The sequence below is a fragment of the Styela clava genome, chromosome 6, assembly GCF_964204865.1.
Source record: "Styela clava chromosome 6, kaStyClav1.hap1.2, whole genome shotgun sequence".
NCBI classification, from domain to species: domain Eukaryota; kingdom Metazoa; phylum Chordata; class Ascidiacea; order Stolidobranchia; family Styelidae; genus Styela; species Styela clava.
In genome coordinates, this window is record NC_135255.1 from 11,855,201 (window position 1) to 11,880,268 (window position 25,068).

At 35.8% G+C, this 25,068-nt stretch overlaps 2 protein-coding genes across 2 annotated transcripts in view; both read right to left on the minus strand.

Annotated features, from left to right (window-relative positions):
- Positions 1-2,977: 2,977 nt before the first annotated feature.
- On the minus strand, positions 2,978-19,260 carry LOC120331865 (uncharacterized). Its single transcript, XM_078113868.1, has 13 exons — positions 19,151-19,260; positions 18,379-18,489; positions 17,178-17,338; positions 16,064-16,210; positions 15,237-15,439; positions 13,767-13,919; positions 11,582-11,767; positions 10,654-10,738; positions 9,848-9,974; positions 8,566-8,770; positions 7,956-8,110; positions 6,913-7,074; positions 2,978-6,716 (listed from the first exon to the last, which is right to left on the minus strand). The coding sequence occupies exons 1-13, from the start codon at positions 19,211-19,213 to the stop codon at positions 6,234-6,236; spliced, it is 2,241 nt and encodes a 746-aa protein (XP_077969994.1). The 5' UTR covers positions 19,214-19,260; the 3' UTR covers positions 2,978-6,233.
- Positions 19,261-19,470: 210 nt separating this feature from the next.
- LOC144424487 (uncharacterized) overlaps positions 19,471-25,068 on the minus strand; it is an 80,949-nt gene continuing 75,351 nt past the window's right edge. Inside the window, exons 6-9 of the mRNA XM_078113839.1 lie at positions 22,731-22,971; positions 21,512-21,648; positions 20,631-21,094; positions 19,471-19,750 (exon numbers count right to left, since the gene is read on the minus strand). Of these exons, the coding sequence (XP_077969965.1) occupies positions 19,471-19,750; positions 20,631-21,094; positions 21,512-21,648; positions 22,731-22,971 (1,122 nt within the window). The remainder of the gene's footprint in view (positions 19,751-20,630; positions 21,095-21,511; positions 21,649-22,730; positions 22,972-25,068) is intronic.

Consider the following 25,068-nt stretch of genomic DNA (forward strand, 5'->3'; position numbering starts at 1 on the left):
GATTGATCGTCACACTTACATGACCCGCCAGTCTAGGTGACCAAAATTAGGGAGAGGAGGGGGGGGGGGGGGTCCTGGCTACGTCTCCGGTATGGACTCACATAAGTCTACATATGTATACTCTTGTCTTTTATACCAAAATATATCCCAACCCACAACATAGCACGAGTTAGTTTGCTCACCGAAGTTACATAACGAACATACGTGTTATTAGAATTTCTTTTCTACCCTTGTAAAACAGATGGCATCATTTGCATATGTCGTGAAGTGATAGGTTCCAAAGACAACTCTGAATTTGGTGTGTTAGTACATGATATCAACTCTACGTCTACTAATTTCGGCTCTTTCGGTTGTTGGTTCTTAGCTATAGCACGAACAATGAAATAACAAGCTTTATAAACATAAGTAAGGGAAAGGATGTGAGACATTTTGAAGAACACTTACCTGGACAAATGTATTTTTCATGTTGAGGTTTTTGTCGCGGAAAAATAATCGTGTTTTTATTTTGTTAGTTGTTTCGTTCAATACATCTGTGAGGGTCAAAACAATATATGGTAACGATAAATTCCCTCTGAAATTCTAAAACATTTTAGGACTTTATGGAAACCTTGTATTATACTGGTGAACTGTATTCATACATGCGTCTGGTTGTACCGTATCCTCCACTAGAACATCTGGGCAAATTTCTTGTATCAGAGCAACGTTGACGAAAGAAAACGAAATCGCCTTAAGGAGCGATATTTTTTATTCAGATGGCGTCATCGCACTAAAAAAATGAATCTTTTAAATCCCGAAGAATTTTTTGAAATGAATCAAAATAATAGCTTTCCGGCAAAAAATCAATCTTCAGTAACCACTGAAAATTTCAAATCTATTGGTCAAGTAATTAAAGAGAAATGCTATTTTTCATAACAATATTATGAGAATACCAACAAGAACAACAACATACCAAACAAAACGATCCATAGGTCCCCTCCGTGTCCAATAAGTAAATATCCGTTGCCGGTGACTTGGTGAAAATTAAAAATTAAATGTCGTGTACCACTTGTAACTTAATTGTCACCCTTGTCCCCCTTTGCCACACTTGTCCCATTCGGTTCCATTGCATTTGCACCCACGTACATTTGTACCCGTAATTTGAACCCGCGACAATTGTACCTGCATACTATTGCACCTATGGAAATTTTTTTTACGGATATTTGAACCCATACTAACCTTGACCCATGGATTTTAGCACCCGCATATAAATTGAACCCGCGGATATACCGGTACAAATGTATGGGTGGGACACGTGAGCGGGACACGTGAGTGGGACACGTTTTTACAGATCCCTCATTGAACAGAAGTCGTCAATTGAGCACGATATCTCGTCGTTATATTGCTATATATATCATTGTTATTGATCACACTATTTCAACGTTTGACAAATGATTACAAACAAAAAGTTTTTGATTAGGATATAAATAACAAAAATGTGTCAATGTGATTAAAAATATATATACTGAAAATGAGGAACGAATCTCAACAATAGGAATCCCCCCAATTGGAGAAATTAATCTACTTTTAGTGATCTCAAACTATAATCTATAAATTGATACACCGCCAAAAACATTTGGCGTTAAAAAAGGCAATCACAGGTTTCGTACACTCATATCGATTATAGTCCTTCATGTTAGGAATAATAATTTGTAATTCAGCAAATAGAGTGTTAATCGAAATAACGAGCACAAAAAAATCGAAATCCTTTTACGGGCTAGGCCGTTGGGTTAGTTAGACCAACTAACTACTCGAGAGGGCAGTACGGTTTCCATCCCTATACTTCGAACAAAAACTTTTACTGGATATATCACTATAAAGTTATTTATAACAATAGTTGATTTTGTACTAATAACTGGGAAATATCAGTTTAATCTGTAAAAAAGTAGACATATATTGCCCTAAAAGTACCGACATTATATAGAATTAAGGTATTGTACATTGCGCTTTAGCATACGCAGATTGACGAGAAATTTAAGTCAAAAAGATCAGAACAAAAAAACCAAGAAAATCACGTAGACGAGGTTCTTGAAAACATATTGGCATAGAACTGTTTTGTCTGGAAGTTTACATGTAAAATTTTTGGAGATTTACAATATTTTACAGTAATTTTTATTTTTTTTATTGACAAAAGGTCATCGACTATCTAATAATTTTAGGTAAACAAAATGGATGGCGCAGAACGTTTTCCAGAAATAGAAATCGCTGTTTCAACTGTTGAAGATTTTTTATCTGATCTTCCTCGACATTTTCGAAAATTACCCGGAAAAGTCGAAGGCGAGTTTATTCTGAAGTCCGATACGACAGAAGCGAATATATTTAGGATGGCCAAATGTGACGATCTCTTCCCAAATGTTATGAAAAAAGAGATTGTCGTCAAGAACCGAGAAGATCTTGAAGTCGCAAAAAAGAGATTTTTAACTTATCCTATTTATAAGAGAATCGTCTTGACTCGAAAAATAGCTATAATCGGTGGGTGGGAAACTTTTACGCAACAATACATTATGATGGCCAACACGAAACATCCGAGAGTTTCAGATAAAATAAAGGAGGCTTTCAATCAAGCAGAGAAATATATAGAACAAGAAAAACGCTTTTGTATCACAGTAAGCTTCGATTCAGCTATGCGGCTATGGAATAGAGTGATTGTCTTTGAAAATGCAAGCGGTGATTATTCCTCAATAGGTGGGAAATTTTATATCACAAATTCCACCAAGTTTAACCCCCTGTGTCGTAATCCGATACCTCTGAGACTCTGTTGTCCGTGTTGCATGTTTATTGCGCCCGCATACTGAATTTATCGTCGCCTTACTGTAAAGGACAAAAAAATTGAATTCATAGGCACGAATGTAGCAGTACTGGTTAGTAATATGTACTCAGGTGATTTGGAGCAAATAGAGTACGTAACATCTGTTGCGTAAAGTGTTCTAGATTACTGGACTTTTAGTTATTATCATACACAATCAGAGGTAGAATTATTACAAAAGTTCTTTGTTTTAGTCACTAAGGTTCGGACACCTTGTGCATAGCATATTCTGTTCCATTTTCTTTGTCACGTACATCACAATGTATACACCAACATTCTGTCACAGTTATTAATCGACACATATGCTCAAAAAATGATTAAAATTTGTTCACATGGATCAGGTAGTTCGGGTTCTTCAGTATCTTTATTGCTCTCAACTGAAAGGTTACAGGGGTATTATGAAAGGAAATAAAAATGCCGGGAATGGGGTATGGCGATGTCACAATGTCGGCCGGATCAGTACTACTATAGGATGAGTTTTTCGACTTATTTTGAAAGATAGATATAAGCCGGACATGGCGATGTCCCATACATGTTGTCCTCCGACACATGCCCCGCAGTTTTATAAATTTAATGAAAATTTTTACCTGCTCACTATAACCATAATTTTACATAATCATAATGAATTATGATTTTACCTAAAAAGATCCATTTATGTTGTTCGATATTGTTTGAAATTAAGGTAAATAAAATATAAAATATCTATTCGGATATGATCCTGACATCCATAGACATAAAGCGTTATAGGTGAACTTCTAAAATGTTATTTTTAGCTTCCAATTCTCATTTAAGTCGTGATGCAATAGATCATGTCGCGATGGCAAGCATGAACAGCCAAGTTTGGAGCAGAGATGGATATGTGGCCAATTGTCGTTTTCGCCATGGATGGCTTATTGGGCTGCCATTGCTACATCTGATTATAAAAATAGAACGCAAATCATCGATTGCAAAAATTGCAATTTTCCACGAAAAAAAAAATCTTGAACATTTCGGATTAGGTAAACTGATATATATAAATTTTTCATGACCAACGTCGATTTCGAACCTCATTTTAATTGTATTTTTGGAATTTTTGGCCACAAATCTTTTTTGTTCAAACATTTTTTGGACTTTTGTTGAAAGTGTTCAGAAAAGCCGTTCTCCACATGTCCAGCCATTGCATGAATCCCACTTCGTAGGCTTATCCTAATCATTTGCTCAAACCCAAAATTTTACAGAATATCTGATGAATAGCTTATGTATAGGTTTAGTGGTTTTTAATCTTTGTGAGCCTGCCGAACCCCTACGCTATTTCGCAAATTCCCGTCGAACCCCAAATTTTTGAACCATGAGCGCAACCTGAACTTATTAAGGGTAAGCCGATGTCGTACAACTTTATAGAAAATTAAACCTTGTTTATTTAATAGAATATGAATTTGTTGCCTCACTGTTTAGCATAGCTCGATTTTTTAGAGTTAAATTTGAAGGACATGAGAGTATCAACCACCGAGAGAAACCCTGATTGCGTCATTCGTTGTAGCCTAATAAATTACAACATACAGTAAACTTTATTCATTCCTTGCTGCTGTTTTTTGGTGACCAACTGAGAGATACGTGGCTTCGTTTCAGAAAGAGCAATTCTCATGTCATATTCGCATTTGAGTCACGTTCAGTTGAGCAGGTAAATTCATACTGCATATAGTCATCAGACCAAGTTATATTCCATGAAAAATACTCGGAATTGCAGAGTGTTTCTGGAGAAAAGAAACGTTGAACCACTCTGAATTGGGGTGCAATCTTAGATACCAATACGCCGTGTTAAAATTACCATTGTTATGTCACAATGACGTCCGCAGAATGTGATGGGCTGGGCATTTTTTCGATTACCTGATGATTTCAGAATCGGATCGAAATTTTTTTTTTGAATCGAATCTTAAATACTTGGGTGGCAATGGACGACATTTTTTATTGTAATTGGTCCTGTCAACAAATGAATTACTGAAAACATAGAATACATCATTGAGACCAATTGCGGAGCGTTCACACACAATAACAAAACGCTTATTTATCAATAACTCATAACAGAAAATAGTCATATGTCAGAATTGCATTGAAAAAATATGGCTACAGTAAAAAAAAATGGGTAATTCACATCGACCTTTGGCGGGAGGTAATAAACAAGATGACGACAATTCGAAATTAGGCTCTGAACCAATTCGAATCATTTCCTATTCAAATTGAAGTGGCCAGCCTTAATCGTGGCAAAATGATGTTTTTTTGTTATAAAAGTTGTGCCGATGGAGAGAGCAAAATTTATTAGTAGGTTATAAATATTCCGGTTCGAAACCCCGAGGTTTTAAATAACAACCCTAGATACTTGGGAGTCAAAAAGCATCTAAAAATGACGTGCGCGTGACGTCTTTCATTGACAGGTCTTATAAAACATTTATCTGCGCAATACTACACAAAAATAGGCAATTCTATGAATGATCTGAATGTTGAAATTTGGATATCTGCTTCAAATTATAGTTATTTTTACTAATTTAATTGGGTCGGAGATAGAAATACATCATAATACACAACAAGTTCACAAGACTTTCGTCGAACCCAGGTTATGAAACACTGAATTTAAATTGTGCTAAACCACAGTGAAAATGTGGTAACGATCTTCCATAGACGGTACAAAGTGATAAATGATGGTGTAAAAAGGGTTCCATTACATTTGAACCCACGTACATTTGAACCCATGACAATTGCACCTGTATGCTATTGCACCTATGGAATTTTTTTTGTTTCACGGATAGTTAAACCCATACTAACCCTAACCCATGGGTTTTAGCACCCCCATATAGATTGAACCCGTGGATATACGCATGGGTTCAAATGTACATGGGTTTAAATGTACGGTCACCGGTAAAAAGCATAGAACTGGAAAACAGTACAACAACTGTAATGAGAACAGTGGAAAAAGGATTTAGGGTTGACATGGGCAAAGTAAGGGCCGCGGGCCAATCCGGCCCGTTGGGTAATTCAATCTGGCCCGCCTGACAGTGTCACAATTAAACTAAAACCAAATTTTGATAATTTAGCTAAAAACTAGCTAAATGAACTGGTTGAGATTGCGAGGGAATTTAGTTATGGCACGAGGCTTATTGTTTTCCACTTTTGCTTGCACTGTAAAAATTGTTCATAAAATGTACCTCTTTACGTCACACTTACATGGCCCGCCAGTTTAGATTCTGGATACCACTTAATTTACTTTTCGAGACTTTATTTGACTCAAAGATAAAGAAGTAATAATAATTTCATTGCACCATTGATGCTTGTTTTTCAAGAATTTCCCCAACATCATATTCATGATTTTTGCAAAGTTGATAGGAATAATACTAAAACTTGATTTATTACGTAAACGTTATTTGGTAAATCCGGTCGAAATATCCGGAATCAGGTCAGTTGGAACTGGGTTGATTTCATCGGCAAAAATTTCGTCTGCTATTTCTATGTCATCAGATAAAAGTCGTTTAATGTGTTTTTCAAATAATGCCCAGCATTCATCCCATTGTAAGCAGATGGAAACGTCGTTAGCGTACCGGTGTATATCTTTCCGGCTAATTCGGATGCGTGAAATGGGTCGTGACGTCATCATATCTTCAGGTTGGTAAATAGCATCGTCATCATCGGTAACTATGACGTCATTAACGTACTCATTTCGATTCTTTGACACTCTCGTTAGCGAATCTAATTCTCTCTCCGAGTCAGGCCTGATCTTCATACAGGCATGAACGTAACCGCCGGAAGATACGTAATGGGATAAAAGAAGGCACGTGACTTTGAAATACCATCTAATACGATCTCTCCAAATATCAGACTTGAGAACAGCATCGCGAGGTAACACCTAAATGAAATAATAGAAAAAGTAAAATAATAGTATAAAGGAAGAAAAACCGAATAAGAAATGCATCAAATATACCCCTCCAAATTGCTGGTACTGTCTCTGACTGGTTTTATTTACACCTAACTGGGAAAACATGTCGAATTGTGTTCAGTGAGTATAGCAGAATAATTAGGAAATATGACATGTATAAAACAACCTTCTCGTAGCTTTCCTTCGGTGCCAGTTTCATTATTTTCGATTTAAGTACTTTTTTTGTGGTTTGGTATTCTCCCGTAGTTTCCTGTGCAATTTTACATGCATATTCTATCATATACGAACGAGAGTTATCACAATCGCAGTAGTCCAATGGTGTACGGCCCTGAAAGAAAGAGAATACATGTAAACACACCGATCTTCCTAGGCCAGAAGAATACAAGGTATTTACTTTGGGGAAAAAACAGCAAGACATGTATACTAGGGAAGAACAGAATATTAACGGCGTGGAATGTTGAGCCTCAAAGTACTAGATCAAATGTCAATAGAATTAATACAAGAGAGCGATGTTCAAAAACATGGACACGAAGTCTAAAACGGCATATGCAATTTGTCACAGTAGACTACCGGTACCAACCGTCCCGATGTCATAAAACATGGAAGACAGCCATTACGACGTAATAATATCGTGTTTCCATAATTAAAAATTCTGCAGCAGGAAATTTGGGAACAAATAAAAGTAAAGAGCTTCCAGCCAAAAAAACTATTTTTAGAGACTGAAAACCAATTGGTCTAATTACAAATGAGAAAGGCCATTTTTTGTCATAACAACGAGAAGAAAAATACTAACAAGGACAACAACAGCTTAATAGCAAAACGATCGATAGCTCCACTTCGTGTTCGATGAGCAAACATTACTACATATGCTTAAAGGCCCTACACATTGATATACCATCAGTTAAAGTTTCCCTTCTCACATAAAGTGTCTACCTCATCTTGGGTAAAGAATCGAGGTACTATTCTAGAGAATATTCGACCCAGAATACAAATTCAAATAAAACCCCAAACTACACCAGGGAACTTATTTTACTTGATTGGTTTCTGCGGTGTCATGATTTTTGAACTTTTTTTTCAGAATTTTCTAGATGTAAATTTCTTGTGTGTGTCTTGCCGCACATTTTACGTGGATTAATGAACATAAGAAATTTTTTATTTGACAGGGGACATAGTACGATATACAGTAAAAAAAATAGCCAAGCAACTTACTTCTAAATCAGCTTTGTCTAAAAGCTGAACACCGCCTTTTCGAAGCAAGACGCAAGCTACATCAAGATGTCCGTTTCCAAGTGCATCGTGCAATGGCGTTTGTCCTTCAACTGGACACAGAGTTACGTCAATCCATAATGGAGACTTACTGTCGTCTGTATCAAAAATGAATATGCATTTAAAAGTAGATGATAAACAAGAAAGATAAAATATGGACAAGGAAGTCAAAGGTTATGTAGAAGTGTACCTGAGAATTAAAATCAAACATCAAAATTAGCATTTTCTCCCATGTCCAATTACTGAAATTTGAAATTGATTCGTCCATTTTCACACAACAGCAACATTCTACCTTATCAATGAACGACCCATTTTGACCCTTAAATGACCCCACATTTCGTATCTAATAAATCAAGTAAAGTTTTATCGGTGTTTCATAATTATCAAAACGTGACTGTTATGTTAAGATATTTTTACAAAAAGACAAACGATTTCTTTAGATTTCAATGAATAGAGTTTGTTTTCGTATAAAGTATCATACTTTTCTACAAACAATATTGGTAAACAAATTATGCAATGAAATTTCAATATACAAAAAACAACTGTGTATTACCTCCATCTTTTACGCCAATCTCTGTTTGCAGTGGCAGTTCTAAAAGAGCTTTCACGCATTCCATATGCCCATGGTTACATGCTTCTCCAAGCGCAGTCCATCCAGCGTAATCCGTCAAATTAGGATCAATCCCAGGTTTCTTCAGCAAGCTTTTTACAACATCAGGGCGGTTGTTCATACATGCCATATGGAGGGGAGTTTCGCCCTAAAATGTTAAAGAAATAAGATTTAGAGAATTACGCATACTGGCCTTGTAAACGAACTAGTATTTGTTCAGGTTTCACTATAATAAGCGAGGCGGTGTAGTCGGAGTTTGGCATGTTTTTACAGGGGTTGAAGTCGTATTTTCAAACTCCATACAGTCAAAAATCTGAATTCCGCGGTGTCGGTGACTTTCGATGGTGATAAAAGAAGTCAAAGGTTTCCACAGAAACTGGTTACGTTTACCTTGACTTCTCAACAGTTTATTGAGGAAGGCTTGAATACGACGAAAGTTTGTGGTATTTTAGTTACTCTGAGCTAGAGTCGGAGTCAATTTTTTTTTATCTGAACCCAAAATCAAAGCCAAATTTTTTTCATACCGGAGACGGAGTCAAAGTCAACATTTTCCTGAACCCAAAGTCGAAGCCAAATTTTTTTACAACCCAGAGTCTGAGTCAAAGTCAAAATTTATTTGAACCCAAAGTAAAAACCAATATTTTTACAACCCGGAGTCGGAGTCAAAGTTTAAACTTTTCTGAACCCGAAATCAAAGCCATATTTTATTCAAGGCGGAGTCGGGGTTGAAGTAAAAAATTCTCTAACCCTACAGTCGGTGCCAAAGATTTTACAACCCAGAGTAGGAGTCAAAGTCAAAAATTTTCGGAAACCAAAGTCAAGCCAAACTTTTTTCAAGCCAGAGTCGGAGTCAAAGTCAAAAGTTTTCTGAACTCAAAGTCAAAGTCAATTTTTTTTTTCAAACCAGAAGAGTCAAGATATTTTTGAACCCAAAGTCAAAGCCAATTGTTTTACAACCTAGAGTCGGAGTCAAAGTCAAAAATTTTCTGAACCCAAAATCCAAACCAAATTTCTTTCCAGTCGGAGTCAAAATCGAAAATTTTTTAAATCAAAAGTCGTAGCCAATTTTTTTACAACCCAGAGTCGAAGTCAAAGTTAAAATTTGTCTTCCCATGAAGTCAAAGCCAAAGTCGGGATTCAAAGTCAAAAAATATTTGAACCCAAAGTCAAAGCCAAATTTATTTTAAGCCAGGGTCGAAATCGAATGTGTTAGAGAAAATGTTACCTTTCGATTGCGTTTGTTGATTATAGCCGGATCTGATGAATTATCATCAGAATCTTTCATCACCTCGGTTTTGTTAACTGCTGTCGACGATGGCGGAATATCATTTTGATCTTCATCGCCCTTTTCTCTACAACGCCAATTAAAGTTTATTATACGTTTTACAAGTCTTCCTGTGAGCAAGGACTAATATATTTTGAAGGAATAGTTATTTATACCATTTAGCATTGCCTAGCTCTTTTATTACACGCTGAGTAAGATGGCGGGTATAGCATTGAACTCCGATATATTTCTACCAACAGTGGAACAAGAAAGATGAGTGCATTGAAAATGGGACAAATGGAACAGCGCATATTGAGACACTGTTTAATTTATTATAGTCTGGGTGAGGCAGTGAACATGAGATTTGAACCCGAGATTTTTGAACTGCGATGCCAACAAAGGCTTTAATGACTAGGCCATCGCAAAATGTTTATACTTAGGGATGGATGGAATTATAATAGAGACATACATGTTGGTCGAATAAGTCGTAATTAATGAAACTATTATTAGTATAACATAACGAGCGTAGGTTAAAATGCCGAAAATTATGCTTCTGAATCTTTGCGAAATAAATATCATGTTACAACTTCCATATAGTCAGTAATTTATTTCTTCACCACCGATTTCGGAGACCAAAATCCTAACTATGCCTTTGTATAGTAACTAAAAATCACCCTAGAAGTCAATAAAGTGATAATAAAATTAGTCTAAAGTTAGTTTGCCTCTATAGAGGTAACATCACGAACTTACGCGTTATCAGAACTTACGCGTTATCAGAACTTCTTTCTTCCCCTTGTAAAACAGATGGCATCATTTGCATATGTCGTGAAGTGATAAGTTCCAAAGACAACTCTAAAAAAATACAATTCGATGTACCAGTACATGATATCAACTTTACTTATACTAATTGTGGCTTGCTGTAAGCTATGGAGGTCAGAGATTCATATTATTAGAAATAACTTGAACATTGAATTAAAGACTAGCGTAAGCAAAGGTCGGGCAAAATGTATAACATTTTGAAGAGGAGAGGTATAGTCGTCATAAGTTTCACACATAGTCAAGGTGATTGGACACCGCTCGTGGCGGGCTTTTATCATAAAATAATCGATCATCTTGAAATGACCAAACTTTTCGGTGTCAAATTTTTGGTAGTTGAAGATTGAAGATGTCGCTATCGGGGTAATTCCTTTTCTAACATTCCAAACAGGGTACGGGCCCGATTTTTCATTCCAAATTTAACCTGGGATGGGCATATAGCACTAGCAAAGCGTGGGTAAAAAAGGACGGGCCATCAAGAAATTGGAAAAAAGTGCGGGAAATGTAGTAATGTTTATTTTTTGGATTGGTATCTAAACGATTGGTGGTTAAACGAACGAAAAAAAATATTTGAGTTAGCCTGAGCCAAACTTTTGAAGCAATTGGAAAATCATGGACACTGTATAGGGTCGGACTGACTTTGGCAAAGCGAAACAGAAACACATATATGTTACGGAATGAACAGCATGACTCTGAAATCACGTAGAACAGATATCTTCACTCTGGCCTCAGCATCCTTGCATTATATGCATATGTTTCAATCGACGAAAAAACACATAAATAAGATGACGAGTCAGTCCCACAGAAATCCAATTGATCGCAATATTTATATGGGGATAATTGAGTTATAAAATTGAGGAATAAAATTCAAAGGTATACCTGCATCTGGTTGAACAGTATCCGCCACTAGAACATCTGAGCAAATTTCTTGTATAAGAGCAACATTGACTTTTATCCTTAATCTCGGTGGAATATTTTGCAAAATTAACTCTAAAATTTCAATTTTTTTTTCTTCCAATTCAAAGCGTAATGTCGATACAAGATCAGACTCGAAAGATCGAGATCCTAACAAGAAGAAACAAAAAAAATTTAAAGACCAATACATGATTGTAAAGATGAAAAAAGTATCGTTGTCGGTAACTTAACGAGAGGTGTCTAAAATGTCATGTATCATTTACCACCTTATTATCACACTTATCAATTTATTCTACTCTTGTATTACTGTTCTGAGTTAGGTTAGATGTATATCGTTGACCAAAAACTAAACGTCAGGAGTCGAATTCCTACTAGATTCTGGGGTACGATTGACATAACACTTTGGCAGAAGGTTTTAAAGTATTCATATGAGGTAGGTTCATGGATTTTGAAAAAGTGTGAGATGAGTAGGACAAATATGGAAAAAGTGGGACAAGGATTTTTTAGAGATCCCTCATTGAGCAGACGTCATCTAGTGAGCATGATCTCGCGTCGTTATATTACTATATCCTTATTATTGATCAAGCTATTTCAACATTTTACAAAAGATTGCAACAAAATGTCATTAATTCGGATATAAATAAACGTGGCAGTGGTGATTAAAAATCTACTTAAAATGAGAAACGAATTTCAACAACAGGAAATCCCCCAATTGGAGAATTGAGTCTTCCTTTAGTCATGTCAAACCTGAATCTATAAATTGATAGGATGCCAAATCAGCGAACGTTTAAAATAGCAGTCACGACTCAGTACACTCATATCTATTGTGGTCATTTCATGTTATAAACAAAAATTTGTAATTCAGTAGATAGAGAAGGAATCGAAATTGAGAGATTTTGTAATAATTACTGGCAAATATCAATTTTATTTGATTGGATCAGTAATGATATTTTGTTATCCTAATAAGTCATGAAATTATAGCAATTTGTTTTACTTTGACAATATTCACTTTAGCAAGGTTACGCGCACTTATTAAATGTAAATGAGAGGAAACCATCAAATTAACGGCGAAAATAATGATCTAGAATCACTGTATATAGAATTACGCGCCAGAAAATAGCGACTGACGCGATGTTTGAAGTAGTTTGAGTCTAAAAAATTAGAAAAAAAAGGGAAATTCCACATTGTTAGGCTTCTTAAAAAATCTTTTTCGTCCGTAAATTATGAACAAGTTACAATAAATATGTTTACAGTGATTTTTATATTTATAAAAACTCATCGACTATCAAGCTAATTCAACTCAACAAAATGGACGGTGCTGAACGTTTTTCACAAATACAAATCGCTGTTTCAAGTGTTGAAGATTTTTTATCTAATCTGCCTCGACATTTTCGAGAATTACCGCCGGAATATAAAGGCGACGTGAGTTTGGAGTGCGATACGACAGAAGCGAATATATTCAGGGTGGCCAAATGGAACGATCTCTTCGCAAATGGTATGGCAAAAGAGATTGTCGTCAAGAATCGAGATCTTGAAGCCGCAAAGCAGAGATTTTTAACTTATCCTATTTATAAGAAAATCGTCTTGACTCGAGAAAAACGAATATATGGCGGGCAGTTAATTTTTACGCAAAAATACATTATGATGGTGAATACAAAACATCCAAAAGTTTCAAATAAAATAAAGGAAGCTTTTCATCAAGCAGAGAAATATATGAAGCAAGAAAAACGCTTTTGTATCACAGTGAGCTTTGATTCAGTTATGTGGCTCTGGAATAGAGAGAAAGTCTTCAGAAACGCAAGCGGTGATTATTCCTCAAAGGGTGGAAAATTTTATATCACAAATTCCACCAAATTTAATCCATTGTGCCGTAATCCGACACTTCTAACACTCTGTTGCCCCTTTTGCATGTTTATTGGGCCCGCATACTGCATTTATCGTCGTCTTACTGTAAAGGACAAAAAAGTGGAATTCATAGGCACGAAGATAGCAATCATTGGTAATCTGAACATCACTTCTGTGTAAAAGGTCCAAGATTATAATCATATACAAACGGAAACTCAAGTGTTAGTTAAATTTTCTTCATTTTCGTGAGTAACTAATAAATTTATCGGTCTGTTTTTAGGCACCTTGTACATATATATTATACCTGTTCTTTTTCCTCTTTCTTTATCCCGTACATCACAATGTATACACCAAGATTCTGTCACAGTTATTAATCGACACATATGCTCGAATATGATTAAACTTTGTTCACATGGATCAGGTAGTTCAGGTTCTTCAGTATCTTCATCGCTCTCAACTGAAATATTACAGGGGTATTAAGGAAAGAAAGAAAAATACCAGGTATGGGGTATGGTGATGTCACAATCTCGGCCGGAGTAGTACTGGTATGGTCGTTTTAGAAGCTAGATCAAGGCGGGACCTGGCGATGTCTCAAACATGTCATTCGCCACCTGCGTTACTTGATCAACATTTGGTCCACAAAATGTCCATCCAAACCAGGGCATACCATGAATTCCTTTTCGTATACTTACTCTAACCAGTTGCTTAAAGTTATATACCTAATCCAACCCATAATAGCGGTACAAGTGGTGCGAGTGAGGCAAATGGTACAAAAGTAGAACAAATGGGATATGACATTTTGGAGATACCGGGACCCGAGCGGGTATTCTTTTTTATGCAAGATTACAGTGTGCCTCCTCTTTTTTTAGCAATCTCGTGCCTCTTTTGACCCATTTGCTCAAGCCGCGATAACCGTTCGCTTTCCAGATCAGATTGCCGAAATTTGTCCAAAAATCAACATCTGTATTGTCTGGTATTGATGAAAATATTTTAACTATTTCAAAACAATGATGTGCGTGCAGTATTTTGTGTCGGTGGGTCAACCAACTTCAGACATCTATCTGGGCCACACAAAAAGAAAAGAAAGTGGCTATCGCCTAGCCTTACGGTAAGAAGGCATCGGGCAAAACGGCAAAATTTAGTGTCTAAAAAAGCAGAAAACATTATGAATAATTAGCATAGGTCACACTAAAAGGCCTAAAGGGCTGGGTTGAGGCCCGCGGGCCGCCTGTTGCACACCCCCGATTTAAAATATCCAGGGCATTCATAAAGTCCTGTATTTAATCAGGTAGAAAAACGTTGATGTGCTTTATCTATTGATGGACGTATAAAGGTGCAGTAGATTAGACACTGATAAACATGGTTAGTATATATTTAGAACTGACATAACAAAATTGAAATCTCACATGACCTTATGAACACCGTGTGTATTCGGACATGAACATGACATCGCTAGACTTTTAAGTGATATAATTTTATAGGTCAAAACATGACTTTCTAATATGGTATTTATAGTGTCAAATTCTTAGTAAGCCGTGATGCGATAGCGTATGAATCACGTCACGTTGGCAAGCAGGAACAGTAAAGTTAGGAATAGAGATGGATTAATGGTCGTTTGTCGCTTACTCATGGATGGCTTATCGGGCTGCCATTGCTGAATCTGATTCTAAAACAAATTTCAAATGGAGGCAGATAATATTATTGGAAGATAAATATAGTACAACTTGTCAATTTTTATGAATAATAAATTGTGAACAGGGAATAACGTGCTTACGTAAATCATCATCTTCATCCTCTTGCGGCATTTGGGCGTTTAAATGAGAAAGATGAGATTCCGCAGATTTTACAAATAACGTCACCAAATCAGCTAGATTAGGTGATGGCCGCCTAAACCAAGGTTCTAATCCTGTCATTGTTGGCCACAAGAGGTCAGCGATGAGACATTTTATGATTGAGCTGTTAGAGGAGTATTCATTCCTGGAAAGCAAAAGTATAAACGATTGGTGTTGATAGTTACTTGTAGAGTTTTACAAAATTTGCTACGAGTAAGGCTAAAAACAAGTACTTACCGAAAACAATATATATATATGTATACAATATATGTATACATCAGTAGCGTCATTTATAAACTAGCCGCATTCGGAAAAAAACTTCAAATAGTATGATGCAATACAATTTGACACCGACATTTTAGAAATCCGGATTCGTTGATTTCGAATCACAAACACATATAACTGATTTTATTAAAAACAAGATTTCATATCCTATGACCAAAACCTAGCCTGAAACGATCACTTTGATATCGTAGAAATAGCCAACACTCAAACGGTAGACGGCGTAACTGAGTAAAATTTGAGATCGGATAAAAATAGCTCAATTTTTGCAAAAATAAACTCAGCGAACTGTCGAGTGATAGGTTCTATGTTTTCAGTAATTTACGTGTCTGTAGGACCCATTACATTGGAAAAATCACATAAAATTACATTATTTTCTCCAAGTGTTCGAGATTCGATTCGAAAAAAATATTCGATTCAAAATTTCCCATCCCTATTTTTTATAACGATTATGTCATGGATATCTGAAAAAAACTTGAACTCTCACTTTGTTAGAACGTCATGGTAATCTTTGATGACAACATTTGTCAAGAAATTCGTCAGTAAAGTTGCATTCTGAATTTTTTGCGGGGAAAGCTTTTCATTTTTGACTCCATTTTGCCCGTAGGTCGTTGTGGCAGGTTGAATTGCCATTCTAAATAAAAAGAATAAGAAAGTGCCATTAGCATTACGTTGGGTCTATTCTTTTTCTATTGTGTCCAAATCTAGAAAGACTGTGTAGTCGCGCAATTTTACATCCATTAGACTCCCACCTAAACTCCGAGTTATTTAAAGCGACTCCGGACATCCAAATTTTGATCAACAAAAATTTTGACTACTGTTTCGCCTCCGATGACAGTTCAGAATTCCGACATAACCAAATTTTAAAAATAAAATTCGAGTTTTCTAACATACCATTTAATAATACCTAGTTAACTTAATGCTTTATGTGCTTCTGTCGAAGATTTTACTCAAACTATAAATGATTGGTAGTTTGAAATTCTGACACCGGTTCCCGACTTCATGAAATTTGCAGAAAAACGTCCAACACAAGGGAATTCGCAAGTACAAATTTGAAGAATCTAAATAGGTTTCGTCCGCGACGTATGCCAAATACGTAGAGCATACCATTCACCAAATGAAAATTTCGAAATAGCATCATTTCAAAAACGAAAAAAATACAATTAAAAGTCAAATTTGTGGAGATATATAGTTTATATCTGTAATTTCAGGTTAGAGAGACTATCGCTGCGACAATTCCCGATTTTGGCGATTTTTCGTCCGAAATCAAAGGTTTTATTAATGGAATTACACGTACCCGCATCGATGCATACCTCAAATAGGTTACCAACAATTTTCCGGCATGCTCTACTACTTACTTTACAATGCATGGCGTGTTTCAAATAAGAATTCAAGCCAATACCGGTTTATCAGAATTTAAAAAGTTGTCATATTCCATGAGAACCAATGTTAAAAAAATTAGACGCCAATATAAAACCAAACATAGCTAAAGTTCTATTTTGATTCTCCATTTCTGAGCGTACCCAAAAATGCATAGAAATTTACAAGGGGTGCATACGAACAAAAAGAGGTTAATACCACGACATAACTGTTGTACTTACTTGATAACGCGGGAAAAAAACGTCCAATGAACGCCAAGGGCTGGGTCCCTGCTCGTCCAGTACGACCAATCAGCTTTATTGGATCTAGACAGCATATCTCCTATTGTAGCCATGATTGTCGAAGTCTCGTCTGCTTCCGTAGTTGTCATGAGAGCAAAAGACTGCAAAATATTGTTCAATTTTATAATAGATCAAATATGACATGCGAATGAAATTAGTATTTATATAGGAATTATCCATGGCTCATTATTGGTTAAGCGTGATTATTTAATACTGATCAGGTAGGTTGAGTTTCATTTGACCGCAACCTTACCAATAGAAACGACTTTGAAGTGATGACAATATCATATGACGTTTCAGATTTTGTGAAAACCAAAGAAACACGCCAAAAATACCAAGACAATCTATTTTAGTTAAAGATGGGGTATTTCAGGCAATTTCTCTCTTAGCAAGTCTCTAATTAAGACAATGGTTTTCCAACTTTTATGATCTGTGACCCCCCAAAGACTAACACTTACATCTGCTTTTCTGCAAAAAAAAAACTAGCAAGTTGCAATCAAACAGACGAAAGTAAAAAATAAATGCATTACAGTCAAAGAATTAAACAAATTCCAGTTAATTTTATTTAAATTCGTGTAGGTACATAGTGAGGGCCTCTGATCATGGCCCCGACAGAACCGGGGGCCGATGGTCCAGTCTGAGAAACCCTGATCTAAGATGGCATTTAAAGCATGTATATGCGTGGTGTGGAAGCAACTGAATTCAACATGGTTTAAATTTCATATAAATCAGTATAGAGCTATGGGTGGGCCTGATTGATTATAGTTCGAAAAGGATTTTTAACCGGGAATTATAATAGCAAAAACAATGCATTAACTATAAAGATCCACATGTCCACAAATATAATGGCTTTAGTACAAGTTGCCCCAAAAATAGATCCAGGCCAATTAAAACATATTGTGAAACTTCGCGTATAATCCTACGCAAACAGAAGTTCAAGTGTTATTAAATTTTCTTCCTTTTCGTAATTAAGAAATTTATGGGTTCTGTTTATTGTTCACCATGTATTCGGCATTCAAATTTCTCCTTTTTTCCAAGCTTACCTTACCATCTTTCGAGGAGAAAAAAATGTTCAATGGTGTTATGCACGTCAGCATTGTTTTGATATTACATAAGTCTTAAAATTGAAGAATAAGCTTACCCTGTGGTATAGTTTCTCGTTTTTTAAATCATTAGATTGTGGTGAATGCAGTCGTAGAATTCTTTGCAAAACGTCAAACGCGTTGTTCGATAAATTTCTGTCTTCTGAATCCTAAAAATTTTCATCTATATAAATGTGTAGTTCGATTAAAAGAAATCGGGTTTCGTTTGTTTTCCTATATTGTAACGTTATGACGACTCAACCAGTGCTGACATCTATATTAAAAAAGCCTCGTTTACTGTTTTGTTTCTGCTTTCGATATTATAATTGGGGACTTCTATATCAGTGATTCCCAAACTTCTGATTGTTTGTCTGGAAGTTGTCGACCAATTTGAATAAAACCAAACAGTGCCGTGTTGTTCGAGTGGTCACTACCAGAAGCAATACTTCTCGCCTGCCTCAAATTTAGAAGTTGATATAGGATGTGTTCTATGACGTAAGAATGGGAGTTGAATACAGCCAATGTCAAACGTCCCATTGAACTTGAATAATTCAAAGTGAGTACAGCTATATTCATTCATATAAGAAATGCCTTGTGTTACCTCATCTACTGGTGACAATGATGCATTGTTACACCAATTTACGCAGATTTCAGGAGAAAATCGAATTGAATTTTCTATTATACCTATTTGGCTATGAACTTATGAATATCCGCGATTACAATTTAAAAAATTCCAGTCTTAATCTTATTGAATCAGTACTGATTAAGTAATTCGCTTCGTGTTGGTCTCATTCATATAACTAATGATAACAAATCAGCTATATAACCTACCAGTAAAATATGTTTCATGATGACGTAAATAACTTCAGGTGGTGGGTATGCAGTTCTGGTCATTCGACTTGATACTTCTTTTAGAAAATAAGTGTAGCGATAGTTGACCTGAAAACGAAAGAACGAAACTTAAAGGAGGTGTCTCGAATATTCCAAGTCCCACTTGCACCACAATTGAATCACTTATCCCACACTTGCCACAACTGTACAAATCTCACAACGCATGCTCACTTTAGACTTCTGACCTAAGTATTACAATCCCAACTCAGAACATAGCACGAATCTCACTTCATATAAAATTAAACTTTAAAAAAATTATTCTAAATAAAACTCAGAACAGCGTGAGGAGTGGTGCAAGTAAGGTAGATATGTAAAGTGAGCGGGACAAGTGTAGAAGAGTGAACCAAGTGTTGAAATAGTAGAATAAGACACGTTTGAGACATCACAATGATATTACTTGCCTCCAAACTGGCCTCCAATGACGTCATAACTTCCCTTGAAAACGATTTTGAGTTCATAGTTTGAAAAAGAGACAACTCGTTCAGATTGTCGTCCTCATTTGAAACTTCATCAAATACACCATAAAATGAATTCTTCCTTCTAAAACAATGACAAATATTGAATCCATAATGCTAAGAGCGATTTCAATACTTTCTATTCAAAGGAAATGACTGTTTGCCAAACTTTGACTCCAGAAAATTAAATTCTTTCCATACTTTAACATTGAAAAGTTTTGATGATTGTGTTGAAAATGTTTTCGTGAGTTGGCGCTTACAAACGGGTGTACATGTTTCATGGCCATCATTTTGATTCAGAATATTAACCAATTTGCCATTTAAAATCATTGATAGTTAATTTTAGCTATCTATCAAATCTATTTCGGGAATATTTTTTTGATTATTTCAACGAAACCAAAAATAACCGTTGAGCTATTTGAATCATACCCAAATACACTCAAAACTAGGAACGAGCCAATATTCGAAACCACGCATGAAAATCTGTCTGGCTGATTAAAGCGGCTGAAAGAATTTCATTTCATACATCATCCATTTTTGATATATTGCTAATTAGCAAATAAACAAGAAAGTTTATGCTAGGAAAAGCATCCATTTTGAGGTGGGTTTGAAATTTCAAAACTGGGATTTGCAACCCCTGTCGGTGGTTCGTTAAAAGATTTCTAGGCGTAATCGAATACCACTCGAGTTTTCATGTATTTCTATATTAATGTAGAGCAAAACTTACAAATGTGACTGTCTAACACCGTTACACGATTGCAAAAATTATTTGTAACAACACAGTCTACACATTGATACTGAGCGTTCAAATACTAAGTGTTTGACAAAGAAACGTTTGTCAATATCGGCACTGTTGCTGTGAGGTGAAAACCTTTCATCTCCACTGAATTTCCCATAATTGCGCACTCAATACGGCTTGGGAACTTAACGGCATAAACTTGATAAACTTTTTAAGCGATACCTACTTTTTGCGGATCGAAAATTCCTGAAAAACGGCGTAATTCCTCGCTAAAAAGTCATCAGAACAAAATCTTTTAGATTTTGCGTTAGGTGCGTCACTCGTTTTTGAAGACGTAGACTGCGGCTCACCGCTTCGTTTCGTTCCTAAAGATATAGTGGGTACACAATGTGTTGTGGTAGTGGGAACCTTGGACTTCTGTGGCGACTGCAGTTGAACGGCGGATGACGGTTGTTGAGTGTCTTGAGAAGTCGAATCTTTCGGTTGTCCTGCTGACGAAGACTGGACTTGTATCGGTCCAAACACACTGAAAAGTGACCTCTGGTTTGGGAAAGATTTATCTGTTGTATTAGCAGTGAGTGCACTTAATAAAGGCGTCGGTTTATTCAATCCCGGGCTTCGTAGGATAACAGGATTCTTGGCAAGAACGTTTGAGATAGATGGAGACTTCGCAACGACTTCGGTAGTTTTCTGTAAGTGAGTAAGTAAAGTAACGAGCATACGATAATGTCAGTATATTCTTAAATTAAGGCCATATTGTACAAGATTACCCAAACGAAATTCGAACGGAACGAAATTCGAAGTACGAAATTCATGATTTCTGTTTCTGGGTCACCCTACAGTTGACACCACTATATTGCATTAATAAGTGATAATTCTGCATTACAATAAGGAAATGCTCAGATATGGGATAAACGAATTAGGCGCTAGATATGCCGCCATAACACGCTTTGACAAGGAAAATCAGATAATATGCTCCACATAAACATTTATTCAGTACATCACATTCTACACCAACCCATTACTGACTTATAGTATAAGCCATAACATGCTACAAAACTGAACGAACCTAACTTTTTTCATCCCCCAAGCAATATAGTTCCATACCTGGTTTGTGTTACCCGAAGATAACTTAATATTTGAATCTGTCTGAGACGGATATCCATACGCCGGAAACGCGAAACTAGACTTCTTCAAGGTTTCACTATGTTTTTCATTAGAAGACTCCTGGGGTCGAGTTTGTTCTAGAAAATACGAAAAAGCGATGCTAAAATATATGAGCACGAATACCAAATCAAAATAGTATGTATGTATGTATGTATGCAATCTGTCACAATAGACTACCGGTATCGCAGCCTTCCCCTGACCACCAGAACTAACGCGAACGCGGGACTGCGGGACTGCGCAATTTTAAATTTTGATGACGTCATAGCATACAAAAAACAATCCCATATAGCGCACAGAAATTTTTGCAATAAATAAAAGTAATAGCCCTCTAGCGACAACAATCTCGAACCACTAAAAAATTTCAAAGCAATTGGTCCTATAATTAAAGAGGAAAGCGAGTTTTTTATCACAACAACAGCAAAAAAGAATGACTAACAAGATCAACAATAATATATTAACAAAACTAACCATATGTACACTTTGTGTTAAAAAAGATCGTGAAAATGTACCATTTAAATTCTAATTTTGCAAGTCTCAACAAAGTGACGATATCCCAGTGGTCGGAACGTAGAAACTAATCACGCAGGTAAAAAACCTCAGGTAAAACTTTATGATCACTATTCCCCACATGGTGTAATAAATTGTGTAGAAAATGTCAATACAGAAGAATTTTCGTACTTCTTCTTACTCATCATCGCATCGACTTACACATAGCAACCTCTCGTGAGTAAACGTGCGTCTCATAAAATATGTGACAGCTGACTTTCTAATGCATCTCAAACTACTCCAGGATATAATAATTAAAGTATGAGCTTCGCCTATATACCAACTACTGTTTTTTCCGAATCCAGATAATCAGTACGCTATGAATTGCAAACATTAAAAGTTTAAAACAAACTTTTCGAATGATATTGTTTAAAAAATGTTTTATTTCAGTCCCTCCTCGAAAACAAGCATGTCGGTACTTGTTTTGAACGGTTTTTTTGTTCCTTCGCTTTTTATTACCACTTTGAAATGCCTACATTCGTTCCTACATTTTACACGTTTCAACATATGCAGCCCCAAAAGTTTATAATAGATTTCGGTGCAGTTATACAGTAGTTAGAAGTGTATTTTCGGCAGCAAACCCGTTAGTTACGCTTTTTAATTATGCCATTACCTGTGCGAATTTCTAAGGCCCCTGTATCAATCGGCTGTGGTCGAATAGTTGAACTCTTTTGGCTGAGTGATGCTTTCTTCACGGAATGTATAGGAGTTTTCGTTTGAAGTGATTCAGACTTGGAAGTTTGAGTGTTAAAAGTTCGGTTCTTTTTTTGACTCGCCTCTGTTTTGTTCTTTTTTATGGATCCCGCTCCTTCGTTGTGAAATATGGAATATTCTTCTTGTCTAGGTGGGGGATTCTAAAATCAAGTAAAACGTATGATCTTCAAGTTGGAGATAACAAAAGAACCAGAGGTCAAAATGAACATTATGTTTAATATATAATTTTCTAATTAAAATGAAATTGAAGCAGAGATCAAAATGTTGGAGCATATTTAAATGTAATTTGAAATCTTGTCAAGATACAGATAAAAATCAAACTATTTCCTTTTTGCTTTAAATAGATGTTTTAATATTATTAATTTGTGTCTTGTTTTTCTCGAGAAACTATGACATTTTTCAATCGACATTTCAATTTTGAAATATATTTCCCAAATACGGAATTGCGATGTAATCCGCTGAGGTAACCCATGCCAATTGATATCCTACTATTTTAAATGCATCAGCCGAAAAGCGGACGAAACATAGTAGCTATATATGGTGAAGTCTGTTGGGCACCTAATTTCCTAATTTCAACGGTATACTAACTCGTGACACGGATATCGCCAAATATGTACTGACAAATTGTACATCCGTTGGTTAAAGGTGGGAAACAATTTGAATCTTCCCTGTTTCAATATCAAGGTCATGAGGTTGTAGAAACTCGGTGCACTATTCACTGCATCGTATGGCTTTTGAAAGTTTGTAGGTTTGAAAGTCTGTTTTGTAGGTCAATGTTGTGAAAGTTTCGTTATATAATGTACGTGCGTGCGATAGGTCAGGTTCTGAGTAATCCAAACGCATAATATAAAGTTAACATAATTTGAATTTTGATTGCCATTAATCTTGGCAAAGTTGTTAAATATGAATCAGAAACTTGAGTTAGGACAAAAGCGATCGGTTCGAACTAACCAAGTCGTAACACAACAACCATTCATAAGAAATTTTTGTGTTGAAAAATTTACTCTTTATCCACTCTTTATTGGGGGTTTGCGAATGGAATTATTTACATATTTGGTATTACCAGTTACTGACTGTTATTGATACTAGTATAGAATTAATTATATAAAATTTTACCTAACCTATTAAATGTCTTGCATAACTGTTTGTTTTCATACCTCCCAAATAATATAAAACCATCCTGTATGGTCTTAAAACGGAACAGTAATTTTTTTACATTTATACAAAGCGAGAAACCATGGATTGTGACGTTCAGCGAATAGGAGACCATAGCTCACGAAATATCGAGTATTACTTCAAAATGAATCTATGCAAAATTTTTATTGTAATTTCAATTATTCACCTTTTAGCTGGGTGGATAAAAGTTTGATCACGTGTCTGAAAAATGTATCACTGTTATATAAAAACCTCACAAAATATGAAAATTATTGGTGGATTCTGGAGCAGCGCATCGAAGGGCTCTGAGTTGGACACCTTTGCTATATAGAGTACTCTCAAATACGCCAACGCAAAAGCGATAACGAAGAAAAAGTTGTGAATGGTCTTTGGACTGAAGTGACTTTACTAAAAAATGCAAATCGATGATGTTTCCCGTACGTAATGTATGACGAAAGGTTTTGAAAAGTTCATTCCTGTATTTAGGGCTTGGGAAAATGTTTCATTTGGATGGACGCCTACATTTGGATACTAAAAATAAATACATAATAGGTCAGGCTCTCACGCTCTCTTCGCTAACCAAGCATTGGACACCTGCATGGCAACGCTTCCGAAACGTAACAAATTCATCAAACTACTTCCGGTCATTGGCAAAAACGTAACGTTGCGTAAGGTTCAACGTAACGTCAACTTTGTATAATTAATTAAAGCGGATTCTGAGAATTCACTTTAATGAAATTTACTATATAATTCGATAAATTATAAATTGTATGATGTAAATGTGCCGCAAATATATATAAATGTTGGCACATTATTTGCATATTTATACCATATATTATGTTTCTATTTTCAGTTAATTTATTCGGGTGAACTTTGTGGAATATCACGAGTAAACTTGAAAAAAGACGCACACAACAAAACTGATATGCACCTGTTATTTTTTTTTTTTTAATATTATTGTACAAATGATTACAACAATTCTAGAAACTAAAAAATGAAGAAAGTCCTGAAAACAAAATTGTCCATTTTTTATTCGAATCGTTTGAATACGATGGAGAATTACTTTACGTCGCCAAGAAATT

Excerpts from the sequence above, each read along its gene's own strand:
- LOC120331865 (XM_078113868.1), bottom strand. The coding sequence starts at position 19,213 with ATGACCAGAACTGCATACCCACCACCTGAAGTTATTTACGTCATCATG. Across the intron at positions 11,768-13,766 it reads AGAAAGAGGAAAAAGAACAG|GATCTCGATCTTTCGAGTCT; the intron begins GTATAATATATA and ends TCTTCTTGTTAG. Across the intron at positions 7,075-7,955 it reads TAGACAAAGCTGATTTAGAA|GGCCGTACACCATTGGACTA; the intron begins GTAAGTTGCTTG and ends TCTTTCTTTCAG.